The following is an 18,156-nucleotide window of genomic DNA, read 5'->3' on the forward strand; positions in this document are numbered from 1 at the left end:
GGGCTAAAGTGCAACTAACTTCGGGGCAATACAAGATGATTGTCGGGACAATGCCCTTTCGTTATTGAGTTTCTGAACGCAGCCAGTCCCCGCCTGCCTCTAAAAAGAACATGGCGGCACCAGAGTTGTTCCAGTGTAACGCCTGACATTATTACACGAATTTTCGTAAAACTTTGTATTAAAATGTGAAAACCATGAATTAAAACAAGTAGTGTTGTGTAATTTAAGTGTGTTTAATGATGTGCCGGACCGGGATGTGCCGATTTGGAATCGGGAACTGGATTTTTTTGATCGCTTCGGCACATTTGTTTACATACGTCCAAGGTGAGTTCCTTTCTGATAAATATTGCCTTTTATTATCGATCGGTACTTTTAAAACGAGCTGTAGCGTAATTAAAGTAAATATAACTTTATATGGCTTTATGGCTTGTGTGATTAATATACGTATAAGGTTTTGAAAATAGATTTCTCGTTGGATTTCGCTGTATGATTTCACTTTACGTTTTATAAGACAAGGGCTGTTATTTATGGTCCTAAGACGCGTTAGTGGTTTATTTACGTTTAGGTAATGGTTTATAGGTAGAGTTGATGGTTGGGGCATAAACGTCGGGGTGTATTTATTGATATTAGGGCTCCGTTGACGGCTGTTACGCTCCCGGCTCCGTAATTTACCTTAATAATTAACTGTTTAGTTCATTAAATTAATGCATTCTTGAAAATGGAATGTGATTAAGTTTTTTAATCTTTTTGTCGCGCGCTTTAGTGATGTGCTTTCGCTTGTCAACATTCGATTTCGATTTTATTGGTTTCCTTTTAATTGAGCTTTTTAATTGCGCATAATTTTGGTGTACATCGACGGTCAGTTCGAATCGAATAATTAAACTATATATCACATAATTATGTAAATGCAGCCTTAATGTAATTACAGTCGGCAACCGTGTATGTGAAACCGCTGCACGGCGTCTGTTATACTTCTATACTCTATAGGCTACGGTAACAACTTGCCATCAGGCGAGCCGTGTGATATAAAAAGTCAGTTGCAAAAACACGGTCTGAGTAGGTACCTATTTTTATCCTTTATTTAAATTACTTTATACTTACCTCTTTGCTTCATAGATTGTCATAGGTACAAAGTTTATGAAAATGATAACAGAATGTTTGAAAAGCACCGCCTGACTGCCGTATTCGAACTTCGAGATATTCACAAGAGACGACACGTACTAGATCCATTCTAGATACGTTATAGTTTAGATATCAACTAGTTCTCTTTTGCAGCGCAATTCGGGCAACCAATGTCACTTTTACGTTAAATAGAGTTAGATATTTATTAGATGTGAATTGGATCTCTAAGTCATGTCTTATGGAAATCGTTCAAGAGTACCTCCAGAATCGCGGAAATGTCAAATTTGACAGGTTAGATCTCAAACATATTGTTATCGTATCTTGGTGATGTCTAAAAGATATCTCATAAATGTCTATTTCAAAATCCGAATCGGGCCCTAGCCTATCTCATCTAATAACTAAGTAGGTATATACTTACCTAAGTTCGCAATAGTTCGTGATCCTAGACTCGAATCCAAAATCTAGAAAAAAGACGTAGAATTACAACAGACCTTGACGTACAAACTAAGAAAAGATCGTACTACCGTCTTAAAGGCCGGTAACGCACTTACAGCCCCTCTGGTATTGCGGATGTCCATGGGCAAAGTAATTGCTTACCATCAGGCGGTTCGTCTGCTCGTTTGCCTCTCCCTTATAAAAAAATAAACTACCTACGGCCTAATCCGCTAGAAATGTTCACAGGGTCTCTAGGTTTCATTTTTTTAGGGTTCCGTACCCAAAAGGTAAAAGCGGGACGATATTACTAAGACTCCACTGTCGGTCTGTCTGTCAACATGCTGTATCTCATGAGCCGTGATAGCTAGACAATTGAAATTTTCGCAGATGTATTTCTGTTGCCGCTATAACAACAAATACTTAAAAACAGAATAAAATAAATATTTAAGTGGGGCTCCCATACAACCTACAACAAATGTGATTTCTTGGCCGTTTGTTGCGTAATGGTACGGAACCCTTCGTGCGCGAGTCCGACTCGCACTTGGCCGGTTTTTATTACCTAGTGTGGTTAATACTTTAATACGGTGCGTAGAATCTTAGTCCCGTCGGTACTCTAAATTCTAGGTTTAATATAAACTAGCTCTAAAACCCTCGTAAACCTAGATTAATTCCTGCATCTTTAAACTAGTAATCCACTTTTAGAATTGCTCTAAATATTTAAACGCTCAAACCGTAATTTACTTAAGACTAGTTAAGACTTTCAGAATCAGAATTTGATCGAAATCTAATTCCAATTCAATCTGATTATCTAGGACATCTAGGTTATGAAGGTTGTCTGGAATAGATCACTGTTTTGCGATAAGACCGGCTGTTGTTTACCTCTACTTGTAGTTTTGCCGCTGAACCGATTTAGATGAAATTTGGTATGGAGATAGGTAGTTAGAAGTCCGAGGAATTAATCAATCGTCACCATCATCACTCCATATACATAGATACAGTTACAACTGTTACAAGTTTTTAAAACAGGCCTCAGTACGGCCAGTACCGGTAGTAGGTACTATTAGTTATTCTGTGTCAGTACGCCTAACCAGTATTATAATGTCTATATTACGAGTAAAGGCAATTATAGGTAATTATCCTCTTTAGGTAAGTATTCGATTTATTTTACGATTTCAATTATAGGTAATATCGTTCAACATGTAGTTCTAATAATGGCTAATTCACCTAGTTGTATTTGCTTACCATTATTAGAATCCATCCATACTAATATTATAAATGCGAAAGTGTGTCTGTCCGTCTGTCTGTTACCTCTTCACGCTTAAACCGCTGAACCGATTTAGTTGTAATTTGGTATGGAGATATTTTGAGTCCCGGGGAAGGAAATAGGGTAGTTTTTATCTCAGATATCACCATTTAAGGGGGTGAAAACGGGGGTGGAAGTTTGTATGGGAAATCGATAAAAAGCAGATTAGGTAAAAATAAGCTACCCAAATTACTAACTCCACGCAGACGAAGTCGCGGGCAAAAGCTAGTGTTTATATAACGTAGTTAACGTTTATCCAATCAGAGCTTAAGGCCGAACTACACGAGATGTACGGATGCGTAAAGACTCGGTTCATACACCGGTTGCAAGTAAAGCAATTTAATTTATTTACACTTATTAAACTAGCTGATTATTCTTCTCGGCCCCTTCTAATCTATTTTTATTGCCAATTGCGCGCGGCTTACGAACGTTATCAATCATTGTCAACTAACAGGGGTGTCTTAGATCATGTTTTAGATTGCAATCGAAAATGTATATCGATGGGGTGTCAGTTAATCTGATACGGGGTTAGTAAGTTCTTGGATTACCAATAGAAGAAATAATGCCAGGCTCTGTGGCTTTTTTGTACTTAGTCATACTCATTTAAAAAAACATTAGAAAAAATCATTGCCTCAGACGAGATGCAAATTAATGTAGTAACGATGGGCAAATTTGAAGTCCTTGGCTTGGTTAAACTATTCTTGAGATGGAACCTGAGAATATTGAGCATGATCCAAATAAGAAAAAGTTAAAACGCCTTAACTGTAGTTAACTGTACTTACTGCAAACTCAATTGCACACGTATAAGTGTCGCATAAGTGTTTAGATTAAGGGCTCAATTAGACGGCGCGTGAACTCGTATACGATTTTAGTTACATTGCGGACCATTGAGGTTACATCAATTCAGCCGATCGATCAAACGACGCAATGCAATGAAACTCGCATGCGAGTTCTCGCACCGTCTAAATGAGCCCTAAATATACCTAATATGCTCGTATCTATTTAAAATTTATGTGTGTATGTAGACTTGTAGAGACAGTTAAGCTACTGTTACACATGCTGATTTCTAGCACGAAAGCATGCCACTATTGAGCAATTGCTACTTAGTAGCATGTGTGTCGAAACATTGCTAATAATGAGCATGCTCGTTTTGAGTTTGCTCAAAAATCAACGGTCGTGCGATTTTTGGGCATGCTACCTGCAGCGCGGGTGGAGGGGGGCGTGCTTTTAGCGCGTGTGAACAGGTTTGCTTATTGAGCATGCTAGTATCGATCAGTCGTTTGCAACAGGTGCGCATGAACAATTTTAACGCCAAAATGTCTCGCTGGGGCGACGAAAAAACGCTCAAATTTGTAAATTTGTATCGAAATAACGAGTGCTTGTGGAATCCCCGCATACCGCAGTATAAAAATAATGTTTTTAGAAATAATGCGTACCAAGACATATTAACGAACATGGAGGATGCGTCCTTGACTTTGAAAATCATTAAAACTAAGATTAAGAATTTAAGGTCTGTGTACCATACCGAATTAAAAAAAATGGAAGAATCAAAGCGATCCGGTTCTGGTGCCGCTACAGTATATAAACCATCCGCGGCATGGTTTCATGAAATGAATTCCTTCCTTGGGGACACCGGCGAGTACAGGGAAGCTACTTCTACGGAAATGGTGAGTTTCAGTTTTTAATTAATAAATAAAAATGCACTTAACTGTTTGTAAAAAATAATTATTTAATATCATAGAACAAGTACAGCATGTTTTACATTTAACAGGGCAGAATTTATATCATATGACCTGAGAGAGCACGCTATAAAATAGCATGTGTATTTGGAGTGTTTGCTTTGAGTATGCTTATTCAGGAGCATACTTAAAACTAGCATGCGTATTGCTAGCAAATGTAAACTGCTCATAAGCATGCTCGTATTGAGCATACTCAATAGCACGCTTTTTAGCATGCTATTTTAGAGCATGTATAACAGTACCTTTAAACTGTAAATACAGTTTTGAAGGGATCTGTTTTAGATTTAAGTAATAAAAAGTTATAATGTATATAGATCTGGATTAAAATACACAATTTAGGGTTCAAGTCAAAACACTCCTGTTTCCATTTAAATCGAAACATTGTAGTGAATTGACAGCTACAATAGTCGCACAAAGCAGCTTTCTAACCTGTCTGTCCCACGTTTGCGATGCCTTGACTAGGCTAAACCTAGGTATCCTAGATCTGGTCTAATCGTAAAGTGTCCGCGATTAGTGCGCATTTAAATGCGACAGTTTAAACGGAAGGTATCGCATGTCTCACTAATATTATTAATGTGAAAGTTTGTATGTTTGTTTTTACACGTTTAACTGAAGGCCTTGAAAAATAGTCTGTGACAGACGGACAGACAGACAGACAGACCGCACGAGTGATCCTATAATATAAGGGTTCCGTTTTTTCCTTTTGAGGTACGGAACCCTAAAAAAGCAACACACGTAAACAATATTTACACGTATAGACTATTTTGCCAACCGAAACCTTAAAAGACTGAATAGAAAAAGACTGGATAGAAAAAGATTACGAAATTTTATTTTTAGTTGTTTTTGCGTACCATAGCAGTATTATTTTTATTTTAGTATAAAATAGCTAGGTCTAGTGTGATAACCGAGGGACCGAACCACAATTGTAAAAGAAGTATAATTTTTATGTATACATTTTGAGATAAAGTGAAAACAATCCGACGGCCATATCTTCGGTCGTACGTATCGTGCGGCGCGCCATATCTTTTCTTTCTTTTTAATTTTCTGACTATACGCACCCTCTTAAAATAGACTCTATATGTATATGACTCTATTATAGAATGAGTGATGTAATATTAAAAAAATATATATACGAATAAGTGTCTATGTCTATGAAACGAAGCATGGTATTTGCAATATTTATAAGATATTCAATTATTCACGCTATTTATATTAAATTATGGATCAAATGTTATCCTAAAGAGAGAAATAGTCGTATTGTTAGTGCCTACACGTTATTTGATATCTCATCATTTCGACTAAATCGCCCTCTGTGGTGGTCCCATCGGCCTTTACAATATTTTTTTTTCAATCATTGATCGTAAATTGTGAGTTAGTAGTTATTGTGAATTTAGTGGAGCGCCTGGCGGCTACGGGGTACATTAGGTTAGGTAGGTACTTGATAATTTTATTGATGTATTTTTATTAATCATATGAAATTAGATGGTACCTATATAAAATCCTTAAAAAAATTACTTAAAATCTAAATTAATCAATAAACTACAAATAATCTATTCAATAAGACCTCCGCGAGCTGTATCGGGTGCAAAGGTGCCCATTACAGTTCCCGCGTTACCACGTTGGATAGCGATGGCCAACCTTTTCACCAGGAACCCGCGCGAGCATCAGAGGTCCTCTCCCTTATCCGATGCCCCACCTGATAATTTAATAATGTCAAATGAAACCATAACATGAAATTAAAAAAAAACCGGCCAAGTGCGAGTCGGACTCGCGCACGGAGGGTTCCGCACCATCAACAAAAAATAGAGCAAAACAAGCAAAAAACCGGTCACCCATCCAAGTACTGACCCCGCCCGACGTTGCTTAACTTCGGTCAAAAATCGCGTTTGTTGTATGGGAGCCCCACTTAAATCTTAATTTTATTATGTTTTTAGTATTTGTTGTTATAGCGGCAACAAAAATACATCATCTGTGAAAATTTCAACTGTCTAGCTATCACGGTTCGTGAGATACAGCCTGGTGACAGACGGACGGACGGACGGACGGACGGACGAACGGACGGACGGACAGACGGACGGACAGCGGAGTCTTAGTAATAGGGTCCCGTTTTTACCCTTTGGGTACGGAACCCTAAAAACAGACATGAATATTTCTAATTTTTTTAATTGGTTTTAAGGACCGCTTTCTCTAGAACAGATACAAAATCTCAGCACTTAACCCGTCTCCTGCAAGCAGATAAGTTAACCCGATTATCTAGTAAATCAGGTTCCCGTATCTTACGAGTATGTTATCATTATCAGCTCCGATTGAAACGTTCTATGAGTGCATTCGAGTGACAGCGCGCGGTTCAACAACTGATAATGAATGTTGTCATGTCATGTTACACCGTTATTAAGGCTTTGTCACACAGGCGCGTTTTCCGGGCGGGGCGTGAGCAGTGCGCGCTGCTTTTATATATAAAACGCTCACGCCCCGCCCGGTAAACGCGCCGGTGTGACGGAACCTTTCGAGTACAAACAAACGGTAATTAATTTGTCCTAGGAATTATATTTGTTTGGCATTTTAATTTAATAGGAAATGTAGAATTGTAAATGGTGCTGTACGGCTCTCTAATCTATAAGGTATTTCTAGTATTCATATGTGCCTTATTGCCTTCACCAAAAAATAAATAAAAATAGAAGGCGATTCATACAATCAATAATACATATACCACCTCGAGCGGACAAATATGACTAAACCATACTAAAACGCGGAACCAACTTATCTTCCATATTTTTAACCCTATTGCAAATTGATAAGGTCTATTGTTGTCTGATTACGCTGTATTCATTTGTACGTGCGTCTGCGTCCATAATCGATATTAAAAAGCCGAATTTACGATCAAATCGTGCCGCGCGCGACGCCCCGACTATACTAAAAGTCGTTAATAAAAAGGTCCTAAGTGCAATAAAATATGGATAACTCTTACGTCTCTTTGAAGTAGGTACCTACAAAGGTTTTGAGGAAAAAGGATCATTGATAAAATGGTTATAAGTGCATTAAAATATGATACACTTACGTCTTTTTGAAGACCAGATCAGAAGTCAGTGCTTTAGAAATTGAAAATTAGTGGTTACGTATCCGGGACTTTATATTTAAGGGACCGCCTAAAAATGATGATAAAATATAATGATGGAGACATATCAAATGTACGTACATACATAGTTATTATAAATGTGTAGGGAACGATCGACTGACGATGTCTCGTAAAGTTTCTTATGTCGTACTATACCTACCTACTTAGTATTCATAAGTGCTTGTTGCTAGGCCTACATGAATAAAGTATATTTCGACTTTGACTTTTTACCTTTTAGGATAAAAAAGGTTTAAGTTTCCCTCACACAGGCGCGTTTTCCGGGCGGAGCGTGAGCGGGGCGCGCCGCTTTTACATTTAAAACGGTCACGCCCCGCCCGGAAAACGCGCCTGTGTGACGGAACCTTTATGTTTATACGAATCGGTTGTAGTTTTATAAAATGCATTTATTGTTTAATCAACAAAAACAGCTTCATTCGTAGGTACCTAATGAAATAAACATGAAAGTATTTTGTATGCTCCCTATAGTTACCGTAAAATGGGGTGAGTAGGTGCAAAACTGACATTCAAACCTCGATAACATTTTATTTTTACATATGCAAACTGAATGGTGTATATGACACCGTAAGATTGTGAACCCGTTAGTTTATAATCTAACGTAGGTTAGGTTAGGTTAGATTATAATCTCCCTACCGTCAGTTTATAATGTAACTAGCGAGATTATAATATGACGAGTGTTTACAATTTTACGGTGACATATATAATAAGTCTTCCGGAAGTTTGTATTTTCGTTTTTATTTTATTTTGGGTAGTTCCATTTCATAACTTTGACGATAAACAGGAAAACCCACCTCACCCCGTAGTCCCTCGTATTTGGGGTGAGTTGGGTTTTCATACAAAGGTGATTTTGGAAGATTGTTGGATCGTTTTTTTTTTATTATGAGTATTACTATAGCTCCAATTTAAATTGGAATACATTGTTTTTGTGGCAGTAGCCTTAAAAAACCATCTCACCCCCCTTTCAAACCTTCTCTCCCCATTCATAACCCAACTGTCCCCGCGAAACCTACTCACCCCATTTTACGGTATATAATATTATTGATCTGAGCTTCAAATACCAGGTAGTCTCAACCCACCCTTGTAAAGCCTAGATCTAATCTAGATTCGAGACTAACTTTGCCGAAATGGAATCCCTAAACTTCGCAATCTACAAGTTTAAATGTTTAAATAACCCGTAAGTTCGCAAAGTTCTAATTGTTAGACCTCTAGGGGGCTTTTCTGGAACCTAACAGGATGTGGGTACTATTTAAGAACACAGATAAAGATAAGTAAGTAATATTTATTTATTAGCACAAAAAAACAACGGGTTGCACTCCGGGAGTGCCGGCAGAAATGAAAACTCAATGACATTGTAACAGTTTTTCGATCAGGTCACGTGTCCGTTTTACGAATTTTTAATCTGTCGAATCTGTCGGTCACGTGACCTGTCGCGAGTTTAACATTTTTTCCCCACCTCAAAACGTGCACAGCGCCGCTAAAGAAGTCTTCACTTCAAAAAACTTTATTTAGCTATATTTTCGAGCTGATATAACCCAGCAACCTTCAAATCAAGGGTGAACAGGCATGACACCTTCTGGGCGATGTTCGTGAAGTTGACCGCCCCACATCGAGCGCCCGCAAATGGCATATCTATATCGTTAGTTCATCGTTAGTTCACGTTAGTTCAGTATATTAAATCGTTAGGATCCGACTACAACATCGATTTTTTTTAAAACAAAAGTGGGGAGGTCAACTTCACGCAACCGCCCCAAAATCGATTTTATGGTTTTTATCAATTAGAATCGATAGATAATCGTTAGTTCACGTTAGTTCAGTATATTAAGAGTCCTTAGTCCTACAAGCGAGCGTTTTTTGCAATCTGTTACCTTATTCAAGATTACGACGTAACTATTAGTATTCATTCAAAAACTGATAACGTACTTAAATAATCATTTCTTAAACTAGCAAGTAACACCGTTCAAGTTGACATTTTCTCTTTTTAAACCTAAAATAAATGAGTTTTCTTGGGAGGCTTTTTCAAAATTTGCAGTGAGAACTGTCGTTTCGGTTCTCAATTTTGCAGTAAACAAGAATCATTTGATACAGAAATGATTACAATTCAATTCACCATATCTTTTACGAGCGGCTAAGACTATTGAAAATCAAAGATTCATTAAAAAAAATGGATATTTAACCTTCCGAACTTTCTTCATTTTTTGGGTGAAAACAGGGTTACATTATATTTTTTTATCGCAAATTGTACTATTATTTTGCCCTAAAAATAATATTATTGCAAAATATAACTATACGTTAACCCATAAAAAAATAATCATGACTATAGGACCTACCTTGCCGTAAATTTATATTATTTTAAAACACGTATAAATCACGCTGCACCGACGCCGCGCGCTCATTCTCCGCCGAGGCGGCTTAGGGGACGGACCTGTGCTCGATCGTCAGGCGTTCGGTGACTATGGTGCGTTCGTAAACAGCCAGAGAGTTCCGAGAAGTGCTGTATACAGCGACTAGAAAATCTTGATACAAATAAGTACATTTTTTACACCATATTTAATTTCAACAACAGACTCTCGCTAGGTGATAGGTTTTCAGTGTTACTTGAATACTGGTTAGGTTTTGCATTATTATTATACCCGGACGACCTGGATAATGTCCAGGTTCTCATGATGGAGTCAGGAGTTGGTCACCGAACTCCTAATCTACTCATCATAACTCCATCGTGTTTGGGCTCAATAGATTTGCCTCGACGAGCACCTTCGTTCTAGATGAGGTCCAGGTTCTCATGATGGAGTCAGGAGTTGGTCACCAGAACTCCTAATCTACATATTATCACTCCATCGTGTTTGGGCTCATTAGATTTGCCCTGACGAGCACTATATATCTTGAGGAGGTCCAGGGTCTCATGATGGAGTCAGGAGTCGGTCACCAGAACTCCTAATCTACTCATCATAACTCCATCGTATTTAGGATTATTAGATTTGTCCTGACGAGCACCATCTATCTAGATGAGGTCCAGGGTCTCATGATGGAGTCAGGAGTTGGTCACCAGAACTCCTAATCTACTTATCATAACTCCATCGTGTTTGGGCGCATTCGATTTGCCTTGACGAGCACCATCTATCTAGATGAGGTCCAGGTTCTCATAATGGAGTCAGGAGTTGGTCACCAGAACTCCTTATCTACTCATCATAACTATATCGTGTTTGGGCTCAATAGCTTTGCCCTGACGAGTACCATCGATCTAGATGAGGTCCAGGGCACAGGGCTATATTATAGTTCTTACGAACAGATACTTATCTCTCAAAGAAAACTCAAATGCCTACCGTTTTAATACCTACACAAAAATACAATGGAATGACCTTCAACGCACCGCTCCCCGCACCGCGCGCACCGGCACAAAGCTAGGGTTGCCGACGCTTAGAAATTATTTTACAAATAAGTACCTACCTACTTACCTAAACTATAGATTGTATGAAAGATACCTACCTACTTACCTAAGGTACAAATATAAGTTTTATTAATTGTAAAATAACTATGAGCAAGATAAGTTGCAATAAGTAATTAATAATTATAATATTCCTTTTATCATTATTAATTACTTATAAATTTATTTTATTATTCTCTTTATTTATCTTTTGTCTTAAGTTAGGGTTTTTCCTTATTTTATTATTTATTATGATGAGTGACTGCGACATATTTTAAAAGGTCATATCTCCCTACAGTAACCGTAGTGTTTACGCCGTTTTATAAACCGCGTAAACACTACGCGGTTTATAAAACGGCGTACTACGTAGCTTGCGACTATCGTAAAAAAAATTGGTATAAGTACTTATATTGAGAACGTCTAATAGTTACTTTTCCTATCAATCGGTAGAGCAAACACGGATTTTTTTATTAGTTTTTTTTTGTTTCTGCATCCATCCACAATTCCACACTACAACATGTGTTATTTGTTCGTGAAGAAGACATTTATTTCGCATACATTTTGGCATATTCGAGCGCCGGCGACCAACTAGCTTGATTTTCTACCGTGAACGGGAAGAGATTCGTAGGTATAAATCCGTGCTCGCGCGGAGAGTTCCATAGGCCTGAGCGCCTACCGCGAACCACTTTCGACGTGTTGCCTCTCTGTCGCACTTGTAAATTCGTACGTAAGTGTGACAGGGAGGTAACACGTCGAACGTGGTTCGCGGTAGGCCCTCTGTCCAGGGTATCTTAATGGAGTGGAGCGAAGATGGCATAATATAAATAATCGGATTTCGGTATTGACCCCGACGAGGCCATCAAACAAAAAAAATGTGGAATGTAGTCAACGGTATCATGGTTTCAAATAAAAACAATGACTGGTTTTAACAGATAGGGCCAGTTGCATATCACAAATAAAGAAACATGTTTATTTGCAGTATGGACGGGCCCCGACTTTCCCCTAAAAACAGAAATAGTACAAAAAGACGACAATTTGTGGGCAGCAAAAATGTAAACAAAACTCATGGTTTGTCATGGTTTGTAAAAAAAAACAACGGGTTGCACTCCGGGAGTGCCGGCAGAAGTGAAAACTCAATGACTAGTGCAAAATGTCTGCAGCACTATGTATAATTGATGTTAATGCCATCTAGCGTTATTTCGTCGCATTACTTGAAACCCCTAAGCACATCACTGTTGGTACTCGAGTTATATTAATACCGGTTAGAGGGAAACTCACTAGATGGCATTTAAATCAATAAAGAAAAACTCAATAACATTGTAACAGTTTTTTGATCAGGTCACGTGTCCGTCTTACGGTCACGTGATCTGTCGCGAGTTTAACATTTTTTCCCCACCTCAAAAAGTGCACAGCGCCGCTAAAGAAGTTTGAAAATACAACACTACTACAATGACGAATATTAGTAGTAAGGTTTATTCGGGTAATTCCGAAAATCATTGTAAAATCACTCATATTCCGTTGTAGTAAGAGTCAGCTTTCGGAATTATCCGCCACTATTCGTTCATTCGGAAATACCCGAATACACCTTATTCATAAGAAGAGTGATTGTCACAATAATTCCATGCCAGAGGTAAATATTGTTATTATTTACTCGCCTCTGGTTATATATTATCCCAACACATACACTCTATTGACTACTACCATGCTTATAAAATAAAATAAAGTGTGCCAATATAACGCTAAAAATAATGTTACTTTGCAATTAAATTGAAAAGTATCAATATTATTCTCGCCTGCGTTGAAACGCGCTTAACTTTGCCGGCGCTCGCGTACCGAGCGCCAACGCCATCTATCGAGTGTTATTTCGTGAAATCGGTGAACGCTCTAAGGAATAAGGCCTCTTAAATCGTTAGGATCCGATTCTAAGTATTTTTTTTTTTCAATTTCTGGGCGAGCTCCATCGTAGGCCACGTCTTCGCCTCGGCTAGTCTGTGGCCATGAGTAAGCCCATTTATAAAAAATAAAAAAGGGAAAAGTGTAAAAACCTTGTAAAGTACCTACTTAATAAAGCTTTTAATATAAAATGATATTTTTCAGCCAACCTTAGAGTAACTGACAGATATACATATGTATGTAAATAAATGTACCCGAGGGACACAGTTGACCCTTAGTCCTTCAGACATGGAGCCTCAGAACCTAATTCAGCTTTGTGACGCGTGACTCGGTCCGAATTAATAAACAAGCAACAATTATTATTTATATTCATCTAAGTATATGGATTAATGTGAAAAAAAGTATACATATATATGAAGTCGACACAGGGCCAATAGGGTATTTGACTACTAGTGAAATCAGTTTCTTTTTTCGAACTGTCAAAACGATTTTGCTACTATGAAATTTGTATGAAACACTAGCATGTGACGTCACAATCAAATTACCTACTCTTTATAGTTTTATACGGGTTTTAAAATAGAAATTGTCTCTAAAATAACTGCTGACTACGTGTTTCTTATTAATCTTCTGATGCTTTATTTCATGTATCGTGTAAAATATTTTATTTTAAATACAGTCAAATACCCTATCATGCGTAATGCAACATACATATACTTATGCAGTTATATGGGTATAGTTGGAACAGTTTGAAGTTGAACCTTGGGCGTCGAAACTTGGAAAGTGCAATACGCATGTCAAACCGGTCTCGCAGCATCGCATACTTGCCTGCTTAGCTAATCATGTTATTATGCTCAAACTTAACTATGTAGAGTCGACGTCAAAGATATGTTTACATTTTTCGCCTTATTGCTAAGGACTCTAAGGAGTAAGGTGCAAAAGTGTAAACATATCTTTGACTTCGACTGTACCTAAACCTAACCTATCATTCTTTTTTAGGGTTCCCTCCCAAAGGGTAAAAACGGGACCCTATTACTAAGACCCCGCTGTTCGTCTGCCTGTCTATCACCAGGCTGATGTATCTCATGAACCGTCATAGCTAGACAGTTGAAATTTTCACAGACGATGTATTTCTGTTGCCGCTATAACGTCAAATGTTATAAAGTACGGAACCCTCGGTGGGCGAGTCCGACTCGCACTTGGACGGTTTTTTATGGTATAGGAGGCAGACAAATCGACGAATTGCCTGAATGGTAAGCAATTACCGTCGCCCATGGACAACTGTAACACGAGAGGGGTCGTAAGTGCGTTGCCGGCCTTTAAGATAGGGCTTAATTACGTAGGTATTGAACATGTGGACCATAGTTGTAGTAGCCAAACGAAAGAAGTGCTCAGAAAAATCTGCACACATTAAGGGAATGGTCTGTGCAGATCATTTTGGACGTTTACCCCATTGGCATGGCAGACGGCCAAATCGCCTTCGTATAGTCAGCTACATACAAAATATCATTATGACTTAAGTAGAGAAAATTAACTTTTATTCCCTTAATAATAAGAGCCATGATCTTTTGAGCTGTGGATTCTACGAGTAAATGCTGAGTGTGCGGTAGTACGTCACAGACTAATATTTAACAGACTCCGCATAAAGTTCAATATTATGGACATATTTGACTCCCGTTTACTATTTATTTATTTAATCTGTATTGTACAAAAGAAAATACAAACGTACAAAAGGCGGACTTAATGCTACAAGGCATTCTCTACCAGTCTTAGTAAATTTTTTAGTGTCTGATCGAAACCAAAGATGCTGTTTTGCTCTAGTTAGTAGTCGACTGAAACCGAACCTCACAGAAGAGCCGTTAGGCTGCCTTTCCACTGAGGTGGAGATTAGCAGAGATGAGAGCAGACGTGCGGGAATCAACCAATAGCAGTAGCAGAGAAGAAATGTGGATTACAACCAATGGTATTGGTTGGCTCCCGCGTGTCTCCTCTCATCTCTGCCTGACTGAAAGAAATGTTTGCATAACCGTAATGAAATATTTGACTACTTACACAAAAAATAGGACTTGCGAACTATGCAAGTAATCTGTACACATGTGCGCGATTATTCCTGCCCATAGCTTTTTATGTGATCCACTGTATTAAGTATGCTTACTGGTTCATGAATATAATCCTACGCATATGGGATGAACTGTCATGTAAGGATATCTCGAACTATATCCATAATGAACTTTGACCCCTAAAGATAAATTATACAGTTAGTTATCTTGGTCAGTATGAGGAAATCCCTATTTAATATGATTGTAACTCTGTCTATCGGTGTTACCTCATCACGCTTAAACCGCTTAACCAAATGGGACTTGGCATAGAGATAGCTTCAGACCCGGGGAAGGACATACAGTAGTTTGAACTTTGAATCAATCACCAAAATATTTGCACTTGTGGATCAAATTTATAAAGGAGAATTGTGTTTTTTAGGGTTCCGTAGCCAAATGGCAAAAAACGGAACCCTTATAGATTCGTCATGTCTGTCTGTCTGTCTGTCCGTCCGTATGTCACAGCCACTTTTCTCCGAAACTATAAGAACTATACTGTTGAAACTTGGTAAGTAGATGTATTCTGTGAACCGCATTAAGATTTTCACACAAAAATAGAAAAAAAAACAATAAATTTTGGGGGTTCCCCATACTTAGAACTGAAACTCAAAAATTTTTTTTTCATCAAACCCATACGTGTGGGGTATCTATGGATAGGTCTTCAAAAATGATATTGAGGTTTCTAATATCATTTTTTAGGGTTCCGTAGCCAAATGGCAAAAAACGGAACCCTTATAGATTCGTCATGTCTGTCTGTCTGTCTGTCCGTCTGTCCGTGTATGTCACAGTCACTTTTCTCCGAAACTATAAGAACTATACTGTTGAAACTTGGTAAGTAGATGTATTCTGTGAACCGCATTAAGATTTTCACACAAAAATAGAAAAAAAAAACAATAAATTTTTGGGGTTCCCTATACTTAGAACTGAAACACAAAAATTTTTTTTTCATCAAACCTATACGTGTGGGGTAGGTCTTCAAAAATGATATTGAGGTTTCTAATATCATTTTTTTCTAAACTGAATAGTTTGCGCGAGAGACACTTCCAAAGTGGTAAAATGTGTCCCCCCCCCTGTAACTTCTAAAATAACAGAATGATAAAACTAAAAAAAATATATGATGTACATTACCGTGTAAACTTCCACCGAAAATTGGTTTGAACGAGATCTAGTAAGTAGTTTTTTTTTAATACGTCATAAATCGCCTAAATACGGAACCCTTCATGGGCGAGTCCGACTCGCCCTTAGCCGCTTTTTCTAAACTGAATAGTTTGCGCGAGAGACACTTCCAAAGTGGTAAAATGTGTGTCCCCCCCCCCTGTAACTTCTAAAATAAGAGAATGATAAAACTAAAAAAAAATATATGATGTACATTACCATGTAAACTTCCACCGAAAATTGGTTTGAACGAGATCTAGTAAGTAGTTTTTTTTAATACGTCATATATCGCCTTAATACGGAACCCTTCATGGGCGAGTCCGACTCCGACTGTTAGTTTGTCCGAAACATGTGCGAGTGACTAAAAACAAGTAAGTCAACTAAACCGTAAAATTATTCAATGTTAGTATGTCGCACAACAATAATTTATATTCGATTATTTTGTTAAAGATGTGTAAAAGGGCCCACTGATTACCAGTCCGCCGCACGATATCGGCTTGTCAGTTGTTCGGAACTGTAAACATTTTGTTCTAACTGACAGGCCGATATCGTTCGGCGGACTGTTAATCAGTGGGCCCCTTAAGTGAGAAAAAATATCCAAAATTTGATTTGTCGCCGTATTTTTCGCTATGTCATCCTTAGTAAATATATTTCAATCAAGTAAGTCAGTATCAATCCCAAACATGATAGTAGTTCGTCCTCATCGAGCCCGGCTTTAAAAGTTCCGAAAGTATCCGTTAGTTTAGGCTGTGGACTTACGAACTTACAAACCTGCCCGAGATTGCGCTTCAAACGACCTTTTTGGACCAAGTTTCGTGATTAAAATGTATTGGGTCCGGAGACTTTCGGTTTTATTTGGCTTTTGGACCTTTATCGATAGTTAGTCGCATGTATTTGATGTATTACCTAAAACTTGAGAAAACCAAGTCAATATAAAGTCAAATATATCACTGTAACTTGATTGAGCAACTCGTCTGAGGGTTTTTGAATAAAGCTAATTTTACGGTTGAATTCCATTTGAATTCACGTATATTTTTAGTCACTCGCGCGACATGTGTCGGAGAATCTAGGTCTCCATTTTCAAACACTACCGTAAAATGGTGTGAGTAGGCGCAAAACTGACATTCAAACCTCGATAACATTTTATTTTTACATATGCAAACTGTATAATAAGTGTTCCAGACGTTTGTATTTTAGTTTTTATTCTATTTTGGGTAGTTCCATTTCATTACTTCGACGATAAACAGGAAAACCCACCTCACCCCGTAGTCCCTCGTATTTGGGGTGAGTTGGGTTTTCATACAAAGGTGATTTTGGAAGATTGTTGGATCGATTTTTTTTATTATGAGTATTACTATTGCTCCATTTTAAATTGGAATACATTATTTTTGTAGCAGTAGCCTTAAAAATCCATCTCACCCCCTCTCATCCCTTCTCTCCCCATTCATAACCCAACTCTCCCCGCAAACCCTACTCACCCCATTTTACGGTACGTAAGAGTACACGACTAGAATGTTTAAAAATACGTGAGTTAGTAAAGTCACGATAGCATCTATTCGGTTTTTGAATTGATTACCACTGAATACATACAATCCCAGGTCACAAACAATAGTCCGACAAGTTTGCAAAATTACCCCCAGCAACCTTCAACCACAGGCTTAGAAAAGCAAGCTCAGGTTTCAGGCTAGATTGCCTGTGAATTATAGATGTGTTCATTGTCTAGACAATGTGCACTTTAGACCTGTTTACGACCTGTAAAGGCTTTCTGAGTGACCTAGCTACTTGTTGGACTAAGTTCGGAAGATTAGAATACCTGAGTAGGTATATTTGTTACGGAAAAATATAAGCAACCCCATTAAATA

At 38.0% G+C, this 18,156-nt stretch overlaps 1 protein-coding gene across 1 annotated transcript in view; it reads left to right on the forward strand.

Annotated features, from left to right (window-relative positions):
* Nucleotides 1-51: 51 nt before the first annotated feature.
* LOC134659098 (neogenin) overlaps nucleotides 52-18,156 on the forward strand; it is a 170,640-nt gene continuing 152,535 nt past the window's right edge. Inside the window, exon 1 of the mRNA XM_063514704.1 lies at nucleotides 52-324. Within this exon, the coding sequence (XP_063370774.1) occupies nucleotides 237-324 (88 nt within the window). The 5' untranslated portion in view covers nucleotides 52-236. The remainder of the gene's footprint in view (nucleotides 325-18,156) is intronic.

Source organism: Cydia amplana, chromosome 24 (assembly GCF_948474715.1).
Source record: "Cydia amplana chromosome 24, ilCydAmpl1.1, whole genome shotgun sequence".
Taxonomy (NCBI): Eukaryota; Metazoa; Arthropoda; class Insecta; order Lepidoptera; family Tortricidae; genus Cydia; species Cydia amplana.